The sequence below is a fragment of the Osmerus eperlanus genome, chromosome 19 (assembly GCF_963692335.1).
Source record: "Osmerus eperlanus chromosome 19, fOsmEpe2.1, whole genome shotgun sequence".
Classification (NCBI taxonomy): domain Eukaryota; kingdom Metazoa; phylum Chordata; class Actinopteri; order Osmeriformes; family Osmeridae; genus Osmerus; species Osmerus eperlanus.
In genome coordinates, this window is record NC_085036.1 from 6,945,386 (window position 1) to 6,964,080 (window position 18,695).

General features: G+C 53.4%; 1 protein-coding gene across 1 annotated transcript in view; it reads left to right on the forward strand.

The window, feature by feature from the left end:
• cux1a (cut-like homeobox 1a) overlaps window positions 1–18,695 on the forward strand; it is a 111,573-nt gene that overhangs the window by 66,207 nt on the left and 26,671 nt on the right. Inside the window, 11 exon segments of the mRNA XM_062484918.1 lie at window positions 4,808–4,856; window positions 6,880–6,990; window positions 7,522–7,608; window positions 7,611–7,682; window positions 8,690–8,748; window positions 10,192–10,240; window positions 10,393–10,486; window positions 13,300–13,381; window positions 13,383–14,071; window positions 16,190–16,270; window positions 18,108–18,209. Of these exon segments, the coding sequence (XP_062340902.1) occupies window positions 4,808–4,856; window positions 6,880–6,990; window positions 7,522–7,608; window positions 7,611–7,682; window positions 8,690–8,748; window positions 10,192–10,240; window positions 10,393–10,486; window positions 13,300–13,381; window positions 13,383–14,071; window positions 16,190–16,270; window positions 18,108–18,209 (1,475 nt within the window).

Consider the following 18,695-nt stretch of genomic DNA (forward strand, 5'->3'; position numbering starts at 1 on the left):
CTCCTCTCCTCTCCCTCCATCCATCCTGCTTCAGGTCGCGGAGCTCTACTTGTGGCTGCCGCACCCAGCATGCTTTGCTGCTGTCTCCCCCCCCCCCCCCCCCGCCACACACGCACAGATGCACCCTGTCCCTTCTCACACATACACACAGATTCCTCCTCACACACACACACACACACACACACACACACACACACACGTACACATACCCAGGCACCCTCTCCCCTTTGTACACATACACACATACCCCCCTTTCCTCCCTCCCACACACACACACACACACACACACACTCCTGTCCTGCGTTTTCCCTAGTCGAGGCCTTCTCCTCAAGTTATTACATTAGGGCCTGGCCAGCCATCCCTAAAGAACCTATTTATAGTGTGGCAGCAGTGCTGCAGATGAGAGACTTTGGCAGACCTCAACAATATTATCCCAAACCCCTGCGGTGCCTCCGCAGGCACAGCACTGTGCCTCCAGCAATATAAACACCCAGGCAGCACGATAGAGAGAGAGAGAGAGAGAGAGAGAGAGAGAGAGAGACGACGCGGTCGGCAGCAGGAAGCAATACCTCGAGTTGCGTTGCGTCGCCATGCCGACGAGCGCGCGCACGGACAGAACTGGAGCGTCGCACTCCAGACGTTTGAGCTCGAGGGCTATTTTCGGCGAGGCGGCGTCAACGGGGCGACAATCCTGTATCAGCACGACACCCCGTTCTCCCCAGTTGCTGACAGTATAGTGGGGGGGGGGGGGTTACGGATGGAAGAACAGCCGTGTTCGGCCTGCCGCGTGCCACGGAGGCTAACTGTTGTTGGTATTCAATGGTTGGCAGTGTTCTGGGTTTCCCCGGCGTAGTAGGTTTCAGGGAATGCGGGGTGCCATGACTGATGGGGTTGGACGGCAGGAGCCCGTGACTTCCCGCGTGGGCGTGCTAGGCGTCTGAGAGGCTGTGTCGTCTCTCCTGCCATCGTGTTCGCCGTGTGGAAGCGGCCATAAACCCCAAAGAGCAGTATTGTGACACGAACGGCCCCGGCCACAACAACTGTGAAAAATGGCCGTGTTAACGTGGGCCCTCTATTTTCCTCCTCCTCCTCTTCCTTTACACACACATACACGTATGGTACACACACAAAACACACCACACACACACACACGCGCACGCACACACTGAGAGCTCGCGAAAATCAAGCCCCTGGGGCCATTTTGCCTCTCCAGTCGCAGAAAGGTTAAGCAACTCCACCAGAAAAGGAGAGACTAAGCTTAAAAAAAACTGGGGAAAAAAATGGGAAAAAGCAAACAATCTCCTGGCGGAGGCTGCTGAGAGAGAGAGAGAAAAAGGGAGGGAGGGGAGAAATAGATGGAAGGAAAGCGAGAGAGAAGGGGGAGAATGAAAATCTAATGGGCTAGATCTGTGAAATGTCGCCCCAGCCCAGGGGCATAGGGGCCTCAGTGAGGGGGCACAGGAAATGAGAGGACGTGGGGTGGGGGGGGGGGGGGGGGGGAGGGAAGAGAGAAGAGAAGGCAGAAGGAGAGAGCGGTGGAGGGTGGCGAAGGAGGAACGGATTACCGGCTGGTGTATGGGCTGCATCCGGACTGTTCTCTGGCTGCAGAGCTTGACCGGCGGGGTTAACCGCTCATTTCCGACAGGCGGCGTCGGAGGGGGAAAGGTCAGCGGGGCCGACGGCGGGGCCGGAGAGGTAGAGGAGCGGGGGGGGGGCGGGGGCTCATCTCCTCGCCCAGCACATCCACTCTGCTCCACGCTGATAGGCCCTGTTCGCCGTCTCTGGAAGATTCTCCTAACTGCCGGTCTTCATTCGGCCTCCCTCACTGGGCGTTCCAGGCTTGGTTCCATTTGTAAACGTGGCCCGCTGTTCTTCATGAGAAGAGAGACGCGTGTCAGTAAGGGTTAACACTCGTGTGGCGTGACGAGCACGTTCGCATTAGTCTAACGTCAGGACGAGTGTATAAGGTTCACAGTGTCTTCAAAGTCTGCCGAGTTTGCCGGTCTCTGCAGCGTTTTGTGTGCCGTTTGTTCGTTTTCAGGACTCGGTGAACAGTGAGCCCGTAACTGAGGAGAGGGTTAGAACTGACACACTGTGTCCACCCCAATAAGCTCAGCACTGGGAGAGGCCTAGACAGGAAACTGTCCAGGAAACAGGAAATTGAGGCTTTCCCTGTGTGTGTGTGTGTGTGTGTGTGTGTGTACGCGCGCGTGTGCGTTTGAAAGTGAGTCCCTACGTGGATACGTATACATCCGTATCATACTCGCAGGTCTGTGTGTGTGCGCGTGTGTGTGTGTACATGCGCCGGTTGTGTGCTCTCCTCTGAAGCACCGTTGTTAAGGAGCTCATTAATTCGTCAGCGAATTCATGTTTTCGCAGCGCAGCTCGACTTGAGACGCAGAGGCAAACACATGGAGTGGAGCCAGAGGCCCGTCCTCTCACTGGGGTCGGGACCAGCAGGGTGGGAATATGGCTGCCTCTACACACACACACACACGCGCTGCTTCAGTTTCCCTGTAACCCAGGTCACGCAGCCTGTGGGAAGTGTGCGTGTGTGTGTGTGTGTGTCGTCTTGCGTGTACACGGCGCTCCGTAACATGCAGCCTGGCTCGACCTGGCCGTCGTCTGTGTGACACGGCAGCGTGTCAGGGCTCCGTGTCAGGAACGCGAGACTGAATTAATCCCCCTTCCCCCGTTTTCATGTCAAGACGTCTCTTTCCAGTAGACTGGAGACGGGCTGTACACAGCTGGTACAGTACAGGAAGTCATAAGCTGTTACCAGGTGGTTATGTGTCTGGATGGATGGGGGGGGGGGGGGGGGGGGGGGTGTGAGGGGGGTTATGGGTGCTGTTGCCACAGATAATACACGTCGGTTAATACATGTGTTATTTATTTATTTGTTTTATCTCTAAACCTAATCGCTGATCCCCCCGCCGCGTTCATTTCCTTCCACTAATTCCCAAATCCAGGCAAATCCAAAGGTATTTAATAATGCTCTGCATCTGTGTACCTTGATTGAACTATCATATTCCGGGGCTGTTTGGGTTTGCATTAGCGGCCGGAGGCCTGTGTTTGTTAATGCAGCGACTCGCTCGGCTATCTGGTTAATATCCCGCGCTGTCACGTTAAAAAGGGAAAATCTTCTTTTTTTCCACGGCGGTCTTTGTTCTCCGGCAGCTTGTAGGAATGGGATTGACGAGGGACGAACATCGAGTGTCATCAGAGGGGGTTAAAAAGGACACCGTCTGATTTTGAGCGAGCCACAAGGTTGTTCCGGCTAGCTCCGTCACATCAACACACACACTGTTTGCACCGTGACGCATCTCAATTGGAGCTTTCGATTTTGCTAGCATTGTCCACTCTAGCAGTGCCCCCCCCCCAATCATAACAATATATCTCAATAGCAGTCACCACTCGATACAGGATGCTAAGCTTTTCAAGAATTGAATCAATTCAACCAATTAACCATCATTACCAGCACTAAACCCAAATTATCTATAATTAGATGTTGGCATTAAATTAAGCATGGCAACATTTGGGCTCCACTCTGCAGAGCATAAGAGCAAAATGTTGGGGACCCACTGAGAGGAAACGGTTATCTACGCACGGCAATTCTGGGGGTAATTAAACAATGGAGGTCTGTAGGAGGTGTAGGTTCAACACACACACATGCACACACTCTCACACGCACACACACGCTCACACACACCCCAAGCTTGCACAAACACGTGCATTTTCTCAGTTGGTGGCATGACAGTAGCAAGTGTTCCAATTATTAGTAACTAACACCTGTTTTGGTGATAATTGAATACGAAGCGTAATGGGATATGAAATGAATGGCAGTGATGTTCTGGCAGAACGTCTAAATTCACGAACCCTCAAAGCAATTACATGACATCTGCTTTGCTGAGAGAAACTTTGTACATTTGTGTTGCCGATGGTTAAGTTCAGTGAATACAAACAACATTTCTAAGCAAAACCAATAGCTTCTCCAGAGTGGTAGGCTAACATCAGCTAGCATCCAGGATCCAGTCCCCTTGACCTCAGGGTTAAGCCCCTGAGATGTGAAGAAACACCCCCGCCAAGCCATTTGTGAGGCCCGGGCCATAGCTAAACAGAATGGAAAAATATTATATCAGATTAGTGTGTATTAAGGGGCAAGCCTAAAGACTATATTAGTGTAATCCCTCTGTTTTACTGCAGGGCTTGTTCACCAGGCTCAGGCAGGAGTGCGGGCCGGGCGATGGGGTTGTGGGGGCGGGCAGGGGGGATTAGGGTGTAACTGAGAGGGGCTTAATGGTGTGTGTTAGGATGGGCCAGGGCGAGCGAGCGCCACTCTGGGGGTAAGGAAGTCCTCACAGCGTACACGGGACACGCACACACGGGACACGCACACACGGGACACGCACACACGGGACACGCACACACGGGACACGCACACACGGGACACGCACACACGGGACACGCACACACGGGACACGCACACACGGGACACGCACACACGGGACACGCACACACGGGACACGCACACACGGGACACACACACACGGGACACGCACACACAGGACACGCACACATGTACCGTCGAGTACACGAGGCCGGTGCCGTGGGCTGAGTGTACGGCGTGTGCCCGCGCACCGTCAGACCTTAAGCCGACGTACTTGATGTGTTCTGCCGGCTCTGCTCATGACGATGTTGTTGTTATTGTTGTTGTTTTTTTCGACGTTTCACTGTTCCTCCTGGTTTCCCCCCATTTTGCTTGCCTCGGTCTGCCTCTCTGTTCATTCTGGGTTCCTTCCTCCGACAGGTCCGATGAGATCGAGGCGGTGATGTCAGACTTGGAAAGAGCCAATCAGGTGAGTTTGCGCGCAACCAATGTCGGGTTTTGTCTTTGTCTTGCCCGAAATGACCAAATGATCAAATCTGAACCCCTTCTAACCACAGAAATAAGTATCCTGTCCAAACTTAGTCGGCAGCCTGTCCGCAGTCCGAAGAACAAAGAACATTCTCTGCGACCGGGGGGGTGGAGGGGGGGGGGGGTGCAAGTGCAAACTATCAAAAAATCGTCATGAATAAGAAGGGAAAAACCACACAGACTTCCCCATTAGCCGAGAGAAGAAACACAGCGCCACAGAGTGTGACTAATCAGGCTGCCCCCCCCCAACCCCCCTCCATCCCCCCCCCCCCCCCGCCTCTCTCCCTTTAATGCATCCTCCACGTTTTCGGCCCAGAAACATCAGCGCGGTGATTAGGCATTATTTACACTGAGACGACCCTTTGATAATGTGCGGAGATCTCAGCCGGGATAATGAGGGCTCGTCCTAATTACTCTCTGTGGACCCGCAGTCTGGAGTTGTGGACGTTTTTTGTTGGGGGGAGGGGGGGGGGGCGGCGGTGTGCGGCGAGTTTTCATCACGTTGTCCTGCCTGGTGCTGGCAGCTCCTACGAAGGAGGAGCAGGGGGGGGTTCTCAGGGAGGGGTCTTCTCTGGTGACTTGTTTTCTGGGCGTTGGGCGAAGAGCTGGATGTGGCGTTGTGTTAGAACGTACCTGGGAGGCAGGATGTTGGGGTCGTTGGGGTCGAGGTGGAACCTTGTTGACTTGGCGGTTATGTTCTCGCCGTGTACAATATCACAAGACCGTAGCTTTGTACAGTTTGCTACGTGTGATTATTAGGGCTCTGTAAAAGGAAATCTCAAACAAACCGCGTCAAATTGAGTTTCGAACTGAATTTTTGATCTATTCCCCTCTCCCGTCCCCATTATGTATTTGTGTTACTGCCCTGTCACTCTCCAGGAGTGAAGTACAGCCCGGAAGGGTAGGTCCTCACCTCAGCATGCTAACTGCCAGCTCCACCCGGGCCCTGCTCCGCTCCCACTGCATCGGCTCTGCGGCGCTTTTTAACCCGCCGCTCGTCTCCCGAACGACAGCCGTGCCGAGCAGAGCGGTGTCACCCCGCCTGCTGTGACACTCTGGGGCGCATGTCAGCCATTATCAGCATTCATGTTCCCGTCCTCCTCCTCCTCCTCACCCTCATCACTGCGTGGATGTGTGTGTGTGTGTGAGAAAGAAGGGACAGGAGAGCGAGAGAGAGAGTGCGAGTCTCTCGGCGCGATCGCGCACTTTGGCTGTCATTCTCCTGCCGCGATCGTCCCCCTCGTCCGCCGCGCGCCCCTCGCGCTCATCCCACACGAGCCACCACCTGAGGCGTTGAAGAGGCGCGTTGGCTTGAGTGAGAATTGCTCACGTCAGCCCTTTTTATACCGTAGACCAAACTTGAGGCCTCTGTTCACCGTGGCAGGGATGATTACGGCGTCGCGCTGTCAAGTCTTTGTAGACCGTCTGTGCGCGGTAATGAAATCCACAGCATTAATATTTACGACACGTCAATATTGTCAGTCACAATAAGTTGACTCTCGTTTCATCATAGATGCGTGCAGTGATAGGCTCAGGCTTGCTGATAAGAGGAATAATATAACCACCAAACAATTATTTACCATTAAGTCACCCCCACTCTCATTACCTCAGCTTTCGGAATAATAAATAATGTTACATCTCCATAATTCCATAAAGATGAAAGGCCTCAGATCCTCACACGTCGAAAGGTTGAATGTCTAAAACCTCTCTGCAGCGTGAGTCACCAGGAAGCCCCGAGTGTGTCTCTCTTCACCGTTCTTTCTCGAGACCACGACTGATAAAAGATGTTTACTCCCGCGTGTACTAGCCTTCCTCTCGCTGGCAGCCTCAGATCTCTTCGATCTGGGCCTGCGTCGGCCCGCGTGGGTGGGTGTGTGTGTGACCTCTCTCTCTCTCTCTCTCTCTCTCTCTCTCTCTCTCTCTCTCCTCTCTCTCTCTCTCTCTCTCTCTCTCTCTCCGTGCAGAGGGCCGAGCAAGCCGAGAGGGAGGCGGAGGCGCTCCGGGAGCAGCTGACGTCCGCCAACAAGTCCCTGCAGCTCGCCACTCAGATCCAGAAGGCTCCTGACATGGTGGGCGCAGGCAGGGCTGGCTCCGCCACGCCGCCAGACGGCTCTCTGGTGTTGAAATAGCCCCAACATACGCCCCCATCCAGTCACATGATCGATAGACGGTTCCAGGGAAAGGCTAAGTGAATGGAGAAACTAAACCCAATCTAGTTTCCACACGGATGTGCCGCATGATCCAGAAAAAGCACTCTGTTGCTCCGTAGCATACGGTATAGATGTTTTGTTGAGGAGGCCCGGTGGACCTAGATTTTTGTGAGGATGTCCAGAGGATAAGATCCAAGTGGCTTGGATGCTCTTTGGCATAATTTCCCTTTTTCTTAAACTTACCTGTAGATGGTCAATTCGACTTAAAGCTATGACGCGGGAATACCTGTGGACATTGCATCGTTCCCCCCAAAACGGGCCCGTTTTAGTAACGTGCGTTACAGTGCATGTGCGCTTTTGCCTGTGTGTTCTTCCTAACGTGCTCGCCTGTCCTTTGTGCCCCCCCCCCCCACCCCCCCTGAAGGAGCAGGCCCTGGAGGTGCTGTCTCGCTCCAGCCTGGGGAGGTGGAGCTGAACGCCAAGGAGCGCGAGGTGGGCCGGCTGGCGGAGGACGTCCAGCGGCTCCAGGGCCAGCCTGGCCAACGTCCGCTGAGAACTCGGCCTCCCAGATCAGCCTGCTGGAGCAGCAGCTCTGCACCAAGGAGTCCTCGGTCAAGGTCGGTACCAGGGGGGGCAGACAGACAACCAGACAGCCCCGGTCGATCGACCCGGTGGGGTTCCGACCCACGTGGTAGATGCCGTCGTTCCTGGGAGAGCTTGTCGGCCCCTTCCCCTCGCCGGGGCTCGAGCTTAGATGTAACTGGATGTCCTTGCTTGTGGACAACGAGAAACGCATCGTCGCGTTTTCGGGGTTAATGTCAAAACGGCCTTTGTTTGCGAGTTCCGTGAAGCCTTACGCATCGGCCCCAGAGCGCCAGTCAGGTATTACTCCCGATGAACCCCCATCTCTTTGTTTTCACGTGGTCTAAATATTCATAGGAACAGATAGGCGGTTAGGAGCCCTGACTCATGTGCAGCTCCGAAGCCCTTTCTGCTGGCTCCCGCTCGCTCCGTAAACGTCAGCGACTTACACCAAACTGCGGGGCACCTCTCACTTGGCCCAACATTTTTCGGGGTATGAGCGACACTTCCTTGTATCCAGGGAGACGGAACAGAGATGTCGTGAGTCTCATACGGAGAGACTGGGGATCCTCTCCACTCCCCGGTTTGTCTTAACAAGTGCGGCTACGTGCCAAAAGTGTGTTTGCAAATCGCATTAGGAGCGGAGCTGATGGGGGTGGGGGAGCAGTCTTTCTGTGGGCGCCCTTCCTGCTTGTTAGACTTAATATTATATGTATGTATATTTTGCAGTACAGAATATTCCCCTATGGTAATCGTCTGGGTGTCTTCAACAGCCACCTCTCTGTAAAAGTGGTGCTCGTGGTTACAACACCTCCTGTTGCCAGACCCGCTTTGACACTATAGCTCTCCTCTTTCTAGTGTCCTTGGCTCGCCGTACGGCAGCCTGGCAGAGTCGTCTGGGTGTACTGCATCCTTGGGAACTGAGAACACTCGAATATGCACTTACTTATTGCTCCAATCCTCGAGTGTGGGTTCCCAAGGGTGTATACCTGCTTGTACGAGTAGCAACTAAGTGCGCCTGGTTTTTCTTCCCCCCGCACAGCAACTGGAGGAGAAACTCCAGAAGCAGGCAGACTATGAAGACGTCAAGAAAGAGCTCAGGTAATTGACTTTCCTCCCTCCCTCCGTCTGGCTTCCACCAACCCCCCCCCCCACACACACACACACACACACGCGCACACGCACACACACACACACACCCTCCACCACAGGCGTCAGATCAATTAACTTGACAAAATTAACCAGGACAGATTCCATTGCTGCCTTCCAGCCTCAACTTGTGACGCCACAGTGCGTGAGTAAGGGATGACCCAGGCTACAGTCTGGTCTTTACAGATTCGCCCTAATGCCATTTGGACACCCTGCCAACCCGCCCTCAAGACTATCATTAACCTTTAGATGTAGTCCCAGAGCAGGAGCGCGCTGAGCTGTCCTCTCATTGGCTACGCGCCGTTTTCCCGCCAATCACAAGCGGTGGGTTTTATTGGCCTTTCGGGCCCCTAGCAATTAGCCCAGGCCTTAGCTACTGTGACCGGGAGTATCCAGAGTGGATGCAAAACATAGATGTGGTGTATCGTCAAGTAAACGGGGCATTTTTCCGAATGCTGTATTCAATGTAAGTGTTTTTTGTTTGTTGTTGTTGTTCATGATACTTTTACAGATTTGAGATGCACGATGCACTGCGCCACACTAACAGACGTTAGATGACTACAGAAGATGATTCATGTGATGGGGCATTGTAATCTCTGTCGTAAACGGTTCATTTAAATGTTGATGAGCTGCATTGTTCTGGATCAGGAGACGGGCTCTGGCGATTGCTTTTTTTTATTTTCTTGTTGAAAGATCCCAACTTTGTCTTTAACGACTGCCTTCTGAGTGGCTCCAGTCCTCTGGTATAGTGCTGCGACTTATCTCAGTCCAAGTCCGTAACGAGGAGGCTAACTTAGTTAAGATTGGCAGATAAGATAACGAGGAGGTATTGCCCATGTTTAGGGACTAGAAGTCTTTCAATTTGGATTGAACAAACTGGTCACTAACGCAGGCCGACTGGACATGAATTTGGTAACCACATTTCCTGTATAATATTCCCAATTGCATGCTATCGAGGAGAAATCTGTGATTTGAGCTACTTTTGAGCTAGTCCGTTTGGCCTTCATAACAGCTTCAATGGAATTTGTATTGAAAGCCCCTTATCTGAAAGAGACGCATTCCACCCCAATTAGTCGACGTTTGTCCTTTACAGATAATATCATAGGGAATCCAATCGGCACCTCAGCGAATATCAGATCAGCCATTCTAATTAGGCCAAGCATGATTGGGTTGACAGATTTCATTGAGTTATCAGATTGTGACGGACAGACTGGAGTGAAGGCCACGGCGTTGAGGAATCTCTCGGTGGCTCTTGTCACGTTGCTTGGCTCGTGCCTCAACCTTGTTTTTCGGAGGTCCAGCGCACCTGGAAGTGACTGCGTACGAGGTCCTATGACGCTCGGGTCTTTTGCGCATGAATAAAACCCGTAACATGTCCCATGTTTTATTTCGCAGTGTCCTCAAGTCCATGGAGTTTCGCTCAACAAACTGCTCCTCGGCGCAGGTATTGACATTTATTTTGTATTTTTTTTACCTGGATTTAGAAGCCGTGATGACTTTGCGCTGTTCGTTTGGAAGTTGTTGTGGAATTACTACGACTATTCACCTTGTGTTTACTCTTTGCCCCTCCCCCCCCTCCCCTACCCCTCCCCCCAGGACACGAAGCCTCTGGATCTGTTGCTGTTGGAAAAGACTCGGAGCCTGAAGTCTGAGAGTCCCTCTCTGCGCCTGGCTAACAGTGAGCTGAGTGGTGAGTCCACCTGGTTCACACGCGCACCCTTCCACACTGTAAGCGGGCAGGGGAGGCTTTGTGAAGAGGAAGTGACACAATGTACTGTACGCTGTTTAAAAAAATGTACACCTGTCCGAGCTCGGCTCGAGGGTGGATCGTTCCAATCTCCTTGGAAACCAGGCGGTTACAGTTGGCGGAGTTCTGAGGGGTGCACTCGGCAGTATGCGTTTATTTTGTATTTTTTTAAGCCAACCGAAATGTTCTTTTGTCAAAGGGCTTCCCGGTAAAACGGCCTGTCACGGTCTGAGGACGTCGGCTGGAACAGAGCAAGTCTCTTAAGCAGCGATAGGGTCGTTTCCTACGAAGGGGATCTAATGTTTAGGTTTAACTCATTGAGCGGCTTTCAGCGAGACACAGAGCCTTCCATTGATCTCGAGGATCCTTATCTCCCTCTCCTGTCACGACACGCCAGTCCTTTGAACCGCACCGCAGCTTTGCACGAACACGCGCATACTCGATCCGAGTCACTTGGCGCTTCATCTTTGAAAGGCTCGTGTGGAGTCGTTAACTCTGCGGATGGCTGTTTGTTCGTCTGTGGCCAAAAGTGAAGACTATGTCTAACCTGGAGTAGTCTCAGGACAGTTTAGGAGAAAATCTTGCCGGTTTACAGTATCAATGTTTGATTTGTGAGCGCCAGGGTGATCTCAAGCTCAAAAAGGCCAAGGAGTTCTTTTGTTCATACAAAAGAATGTGCGTACATCTGTCGGTTGCCTTGAGGGGTTATAGACAGGAAGTCCAGTAGTCAAACAGGAAACTGCGCCAGCTATCTCGGGGCCAACAGAAGAAGGGTCTGTTAGACTGAAAGGAAATAAAGTTATCTCTCCAGAGAATGACTCTTTTACAAATATAGGCCCACTCCGAAAAAAGGCATCGACTATTTCCATTGGCACATGCCCACGTCTGACGGCAGGGGAAAAAAGGGATATGTCTGGCTCCTAATGTATAATGGCGCGGAATTACATGGTTCAATACAGACAGTCGACTCACACCATTAAGACTGAAGTACTGCTTAGCACTGCTCATCTTCCCCCCTCTTTCATCTCACGCGGAGAATCGGGCCCTTTTAAAAGTGGGGCTCTTTTCGAGGTAGCGGTGTCTGCGGAGATACGTCTGGCTCTCAGAGGCAGCCGTCTCCGGGCAGAAGCGTCTCGTTCTGTCTGAAGGTGGCGCCTCCTCAGGGCGAAGGTACGGACACCTTACGGCGAGAGCAACGGCTTCGCAGACGCCGACGTGAATTCCCCCATTTCTTTCCCCCCCCCTGTGAAGTGTGTCACTTATCATTTACGAGCAGGAGGGAGAAAAGTCACGGACGTTACCTCAGGGCCCTCATTGAACTTCTCTTAAATGTAATTGTATTTGATCCCCAAACTCCACAAAATGACCTCTTCTGAGACATTACCCAACCACGCCACTGGCTGACGAGGCTACACAAACAGATAGCGACGACCAGACACGGTCCAAGGCTGCATCGCATCCCTGCTAGTTAGGGTCAGCTCGTTTTCCGCCCGAGGCGCTTTCAGCTCCGCACCGTCCACGCAGACTGATGGTGGTTGATGATGTCAGGCAGCAGTGGGAGGGTGGGGGGGAGGGGAGGGAGGGGAGGGCTGTATGTTGTGCCGTTTTGCCCACCGTGGGCGAGGGGGGCCGGGGGAGGGGTCCAGGCAGGGAGGTCAGTGGCTGGAGGAGGCGGGAGTGATCCAGTATGCTAATGAAGACCTCCACCCCCCACCCACCCTGTCTTCACCCTCCTCCTCCCAGCGTGCCCTTTACCACTCAGCGCACTTGGACTTTTCCGGAAATGTCATCCCAATTGGCTTCGGGTCCCACCCACACACGCCTCGTTCTCGGGAAAACAAGGCGTTTTTGGTTTGTGTTTTTGTAATGGGACCCCTTGTTGTTGTCTGGCATCATCTTCGTGTGACTTCATCTTCACACCCCCAAGGCCCTGTTTGGCTGCAGGTCACACAAGCACCCCTCTTTCATTCCTATTCCATGTCTGACTTATGGAAATCATGCTGCCGATCGGCCGATGTTTTATGCTAATAACATGACGTCATCTGCGTTATTACAGCCTCTTACGAACAGCTTGTCGAGCCCTTACATGGTTGCACACAGCTGAAAAGATGGTCATATTTCGAACGAATCCACTATATATAATGATAGCTCTCAGTGCCAGTGTGTGCTGTGGCATTGCTTTGAAACCGAAGTGATGGGAATCCCTGAGCGTCTTTGAGTTGGTGGTGGCCTGCAGCGGTCTTGGGAATGGCACGGGGAAAGGGTGACAGGCAGCGCCGGCGCGCTCTCGTACAGCGCAGGTGAGCGCGGCACATCTTCCCCCGTGACCAGATCCTCTCACACGCCCGGGAGGCACTTGTCTTCACCATGGACGAACGTCAGTCCACGCCCTGAAGCCCTACACATACAATGCAAGACTGCAGGCGTATGCGTACGGACCACGCGCGCGCGCGCGCACACGAGAGAGTGTTTTCGTTTTTTGTTGTTGCTTTTTTTTACACAACAAAAGAGACCCGACCGGCTCATTCTAACTCCTCTCCTCGGAGGCCTGTAATTGGATCCCGAGGAGTGTATGAATCTCTTAGTGCCTCAACACTGCCGACTTCAATCGTATCAACCTGAAGCTCCTCTTGAGCACTTGAGTGTCGCCGTGTCGAGGTATCATTTGCTTCCCCCCGTTTTCTGCTGATACTTTGTCTAGATTGCTGTCTGTTGTCGACATTCCGATGATCTTTGGTCTGTGTCTCGCTCGGCAGGTGGGACCGGTCGAAAGGTCAAAGAGTCGTCGGAGGGTCAACAGCGTCTTCCCGCCACGTCGATGGCCACCAACCTGCAGGGCTCCCCCCCCCCCTCCCTCGTCCCTCCACCTGCGGACGGGCGCCGGCACGGACCCGGGCCCGGCCGCCGGCGCCGCCAACGGCACCCACCACTTCTCGCCCACGGGCGGCGGCCTGGGCGGCCAGGACTTCTTCGGCTCGTCCTCGCTGGCGTCGGGCACCGCGTTCCCCCTGGCGGGCAAGGTGGCGCTCAACTCCCTGCTCCAGCGGCAGCTCATGCAGACCTTCTACTCCAAAGCGCTCCAGGACTCCGTCTCCGGCTCGGGCCCCACCCTGCTCTTCTCCCCCGCCCACTACCCCGCCCCCAACTCCCTCTCGTCCAGCCCCCTGCCCCCCCACCAGCAGCCCCAGGGCCAGCACCCGTCGGCTGGGAGCCCCGACGTCAACGGCCTGGCTCCGTCGCCCAGCCAATCGGAGGGGGCCGGGAGCGCGTCGGAGGGCGAGGACATGGACACGGCCGAGATCGCCCGGCAGGTGAAGGAGCAGCTGATCAAGCACAACATCGGCCAGAGGATCTTCGGCCACTACGTCCTGGGGCTGTCCCAGGGGTCGGTCAGCGAGATCCTGGCTCGGCCCAAGCCCTGGAGCAAGCTGACCATCCGGGGGAAGGAGCCCTTCCACAAGATGAGGCAGTTCCTGTCGGACGAGCAGAACATCCTGGCCCTCCGCAGCATCCAGGGGAGGCAGAGAGGTGAGGCCTGGGGGGGGGGGCGGGGGGAGCGTTTTAGCTGCAGGGTTAGCGCCTGCTGGGAACCGACATGCCCTTAGTAGCTTCCCATTCCTTATTCGTCGAAGCCGCGTAAAAAGCGGTGAGAAAAAAAACCAAAATGGCGGCCAACCTGCCAACCCTTTAAACGTTTCGGCTTTATGCAAGACGCATCCCGATCACTTTGATGGGCCCGTTCTGTTTAGCGGGCTGTCACCCTTACCTCAGCCCTGCCTCCATAGCCCCCTGCCTTTACCTTGATGAATGGACAGCGATCCTTATCGCTCGTTCCCCAGTCATGTCTCCTGCCAAAACCTCCAGACTAACCCCAGCGACGCCCCCCCCCCCTTTCCCCCACTGTCGTTATCACCTCCCGTCTGTTGTCGTAGCAACCAGCCCAGGAATGTTTTTTTTTCCAATAGTGTGAGGAGGGGACATTTAGCAGCCAGTCTATCAAAATGTCATCTTTGTCTACGCCACTCAGACTCTCAGCACTTAGCGCTGTCGGGGCCCCCCCTGCCTTTTGTTATTGATTTTGTAACAGTCCTAAATGGCACGGTGCCATTTTTGCCAGGGGAATGCAGCCAGCGTTGTGAGGTTAGGGAGCAGGAGGCAGACTGATCCCTGTCAGATTGCCTCTGTAGAGATTCTTACCCGATCTGTCTGAATGGGTGCATCAGCGCTAGTCAATAACAAGCCTGTCTGGGCAGGTAGTGGATGGGACTGTGTAAAGGGTGGGTAGGCAACGGCATGCAGACTGGATCTCTCGGTTCTTGCTTCCGTGGAAGTCGACCACTTTTTGTGGTTAAAGGTTTTCTTAAAAGGTCAGGCTATGTCGGTACCTGCTTGAATTGTTCAGTGGGGATATCGATAGCGTAAATCCCAGCGTGTCTGGTGTTAGAGGTGCACATTGGCTCCTAATTTTTCCTCTTAAAACTCGTCTCACAATTGGACCCAATATGAGAGCTGTTAGGATTCCAGGAATCGGTTTTAACCAGTCCATAAGTCTACTTTGTCATATCTATGTTTTCTCTCTCTCTCACGCACACACACATACTCTTTTATTCATCTGATTTACTTTTACATTAGCCTTTAGCCTCCCACACTCTCTCTCTCACTCTCTCTCTATCTCACTCCCTCTATCTATCTCTCTCTCTCACTCTCTCTCTCTCACTCTCTCTCTCTCTCTCTCTCTCTCTCTCTCTCTCTCTCTCTCTCTCTCTCTCTCTCTCTCTCTCTCTCTCTCTCTCTCTCTGTTCCCGAGGGATCAAAGGAAAAGTGTTGTGCTTGGAGAGCGTCAGTGTGCACACAGCCTCTGCAAGCCCGACGAAAGTGAGCCAGGCGTGCGGTTCAGCACCAGGTCCGCGTCTAGTCGCTCCTCGTTCCGCACCACGGGCCGGCTTGGCAGCCGGGGGAGGCCTTCTGTGGAAGTCTGCGCTCGGGGCGAACGTGTACGGTAGTTCCTCTCAGTGTTAAAGCAGAGCTGGGAACAGAAGAACACGCTTTTTTCTTTCTCGCGCTTATTTGGAAACCCTTCAAGGAGTTGGGTCTGGCAGGCAGCCTTGAATCTGTCCGCCGAAGGCACAAGTTTAGCAAGCATGTTAAATAGAACAAGTCGTATCTTCATTTGATTTTTTTTGTCGCTGTTCGATGTGTTACAGTTGTGCTCTGATCGTTAATATTCTCAATAACCAGAACCACAACTAAGTGGCCTGGCATGCTCGATCCCCTATCAATGTCTACTCTGGAACATGTAGGAGGTTTGATCTGTGGTTGAAATGGTGGAACATGTGGATTGACTTAAGTGTTGCCCGTGGGTGGTTTAAGTCGAGTCTATAGAGTCCTTTAGCATACGTGAACAAGGCACTTGTGCATAAAAACACAAGTATTGCCCTTCCCAAACATTAAGACCCATCCGTCTAATCCCACCGTCACAGCAAAGGGACCTCAGCATGGTTAACCTACCCAAAACAGTGCTGAGTTTTGCTTAGACGACCACTAAGGTACTCAGTGACGCCTTAGTCAAAGAGGTCATCAACAGACACCTAAGCCCAGGGATCTCTGACACTTACTTCATTTCTGTCGCCGCTTGTTTTCCAACAGAGAACCCAGGCCAGAACCTGAACAGAGTGTTTCAGGAGGTTCCGAAGCGAAGAACCGGCTCCGAAGGTTCCTCGAGGCCAGGTCTGTTCTTTGCCTTCCCTATCGTGGTTGGTTTAGTGTTGGGTGGTTATTTTGGTTCTGTTGTCCCAAATTTGTTGTTGTCTTAAAGTCTCACATCAACTCTTCTGGCCTGGAGTCTTGTTGAAAACAAATAGGTAGACAGATATTATATATACATAAATATATATATATGCAGAGGAATGAGGTCACCATAGGTCTTAGTATCGTAATATGTACGCTTTGGGGAAAATATAGGGGGTGGGTGTGGCAGTCAATAGACATACTGTAGGGCGGATACCTCCTTCAAAAAAACCTGCCTAAAACCAGTCCAAACCAGCCCACGCAATCACTCTCCCAGTCTGACATCAGGGAGAAACCTCACACGTATAATTTAGCCTCTAAAAAGCTTCTTTATACGATCTAGTATATACTTTTCCTAAACCCATGCAGTGTTTCATTCGCAGTGAAAATGACCAGGGTGTGGTTGGTACATGCTGTTTGGCACTTCGGTAGGCCGCATACACGAACGTTTTTCGACACAGTTTTTAATAGGTGGTGGTGGTGGCCTCCCCCCAAAAAACTGTGAAAGTTCAAAACACAGAGTTCTTCGAAAAACATAGTTAAGTTGTGTCCCTGTTGACCCAGCAGCTGGGAACAAACACCAGTGTGTGTGTGTGAGGGGACGTAGGGGGAGTTCATGTGGGCGCATGAGTCTGTCATAAAGTCACCGTCACCCTGGAACCTGATGGCGTTGCCGGTGGCAGCTCCATGCATCCTCGACACCGCGTGGCTCCCCCTCTGAGACTCCCATCCGCCCCTTTGCCCTCTCCTTCACCAGGGTCACCCCCTTTCGGCACCGAATTACTTCCAGTTCACCCTCATGTTCCCAGCTGCTCCCCCCCCCCCACCCGCCCTCCTTGCACACGAGAAAGACAGAGCGTTGACCTTGCCCAATTACTCGGACCGCTCACTCAGTGCAAATGGGAGCGGGGCGAGGGGCACTGGCCAGGCAGGGGACGGGAGCCTCTCTCTCCGCTCCCTCATGTATCACTCCAAACACCAATTAGCTTCTCCTCATCTGAGGCCCGTCCAAAACGCTGGGTGTTGTGTTTCTTATGGAGCCCGTCCCAAAAAAATCTAGTCTGGTTCCCGTTGTGTGCAGAGAGAGAGAGAGAGAGAGAGAGAGAGAGAGAGAGAGAGAGAGAGAGAGAGACAGAGAGAGAGAGACAGAGAGAGAGAGAGAGAGAGAGAGAGAGAGAGAGAGAGAGAGAGAGAGAGAGAGAGACAGAGAGATGGACAATGACCCGAACACAGAGACACACAGAGACGAGGAGGACCGAGAGAGAGAGAGCCAGGCTCTAGTTCTCCCTTCATGAGGAACATGTGTGGCCGTGGCCTCTTGTGTTAACAGGATTGAGCCGTGTAGCAAATGGGACCCCAGGGGAGGGCGATCGGCCGCGGGCCGGCAGCGTGTGCCAGGGAGGTTGGGGGGAGGGGGGAGGGTTGGTAGTTGTCATGTCAGAACTCACCGAAAGGAAAGGCCTGCGAACGCGTCACGTTGCGCAGGGTCCGTGGCGACGCAGTGCGCCGTTTCCTACCGCCCCTCGTGCCTGTGGGGGGACGCTGTACTGCCCTGTTATCAGCTAGCGCGCTGCTAACTTTGGGTGGGACCCAAAGACTGCGTCGGTGCTCGCGCGCATCCAGTGACGAGGCAGGTCGCCGCACAATGACGTCGTCCACCCGTCAAGCTGTAGTCAGGCACTATCTCGCAACCACCTAAGCTCAGCCCGGAACCTCCTATTGGGTACAGCCTTGCCATTTTGCTGAGCCTTTGACCTATCGTTGCCTCCTCCCCCAGGGAACATCACCACGCGGATCCGGACCCCCGAAAGCGGCTCGGACGAGGCCATCAAGTCCATCCTGGAGCAGGCCAAGAGAGAGCTGCAGGTGCAGAAGGCCGGTGAGTGGAGCAACCTCTCTCTCTCTTTCCGACCGGCACGACTCAGTCCTGATCCGAGGTCAGCTCGCACAAGGACGTCACTCAATCGGCATGTCGAATTTTGAATCAGCTGACAGGCGCCTGTAATTTCCCATTGAATTCGCTTCAGTTCCCGCCGTTGTGATTGGATAGTTTGTTGCGCGCAGCCTTTCCCCAGCTCGCCCATATATGGAAAGGTCCTCCCAAGTTAAAGGAGACCTATGCCTTTTCCAGCGCTCCGTCACATGGAGCTGCATCTCTTTCACGCTGCCCCTTCAAAAGCCCATAAAGGGGATTTCATACGGGTTCCTAACGGGAGATTCACACCCGTGTCTTTGTGACCGAAGTTTTCCCTTTGTGGACTTTGTCACCCCCCCCCCCCCCCCCCAAAAAAAAAAAACCTTAAGTGTATCGAGGCTTCAGACAGGAATTCACAGCCTCATTTACATTTAGTCATTTAGCAGACGC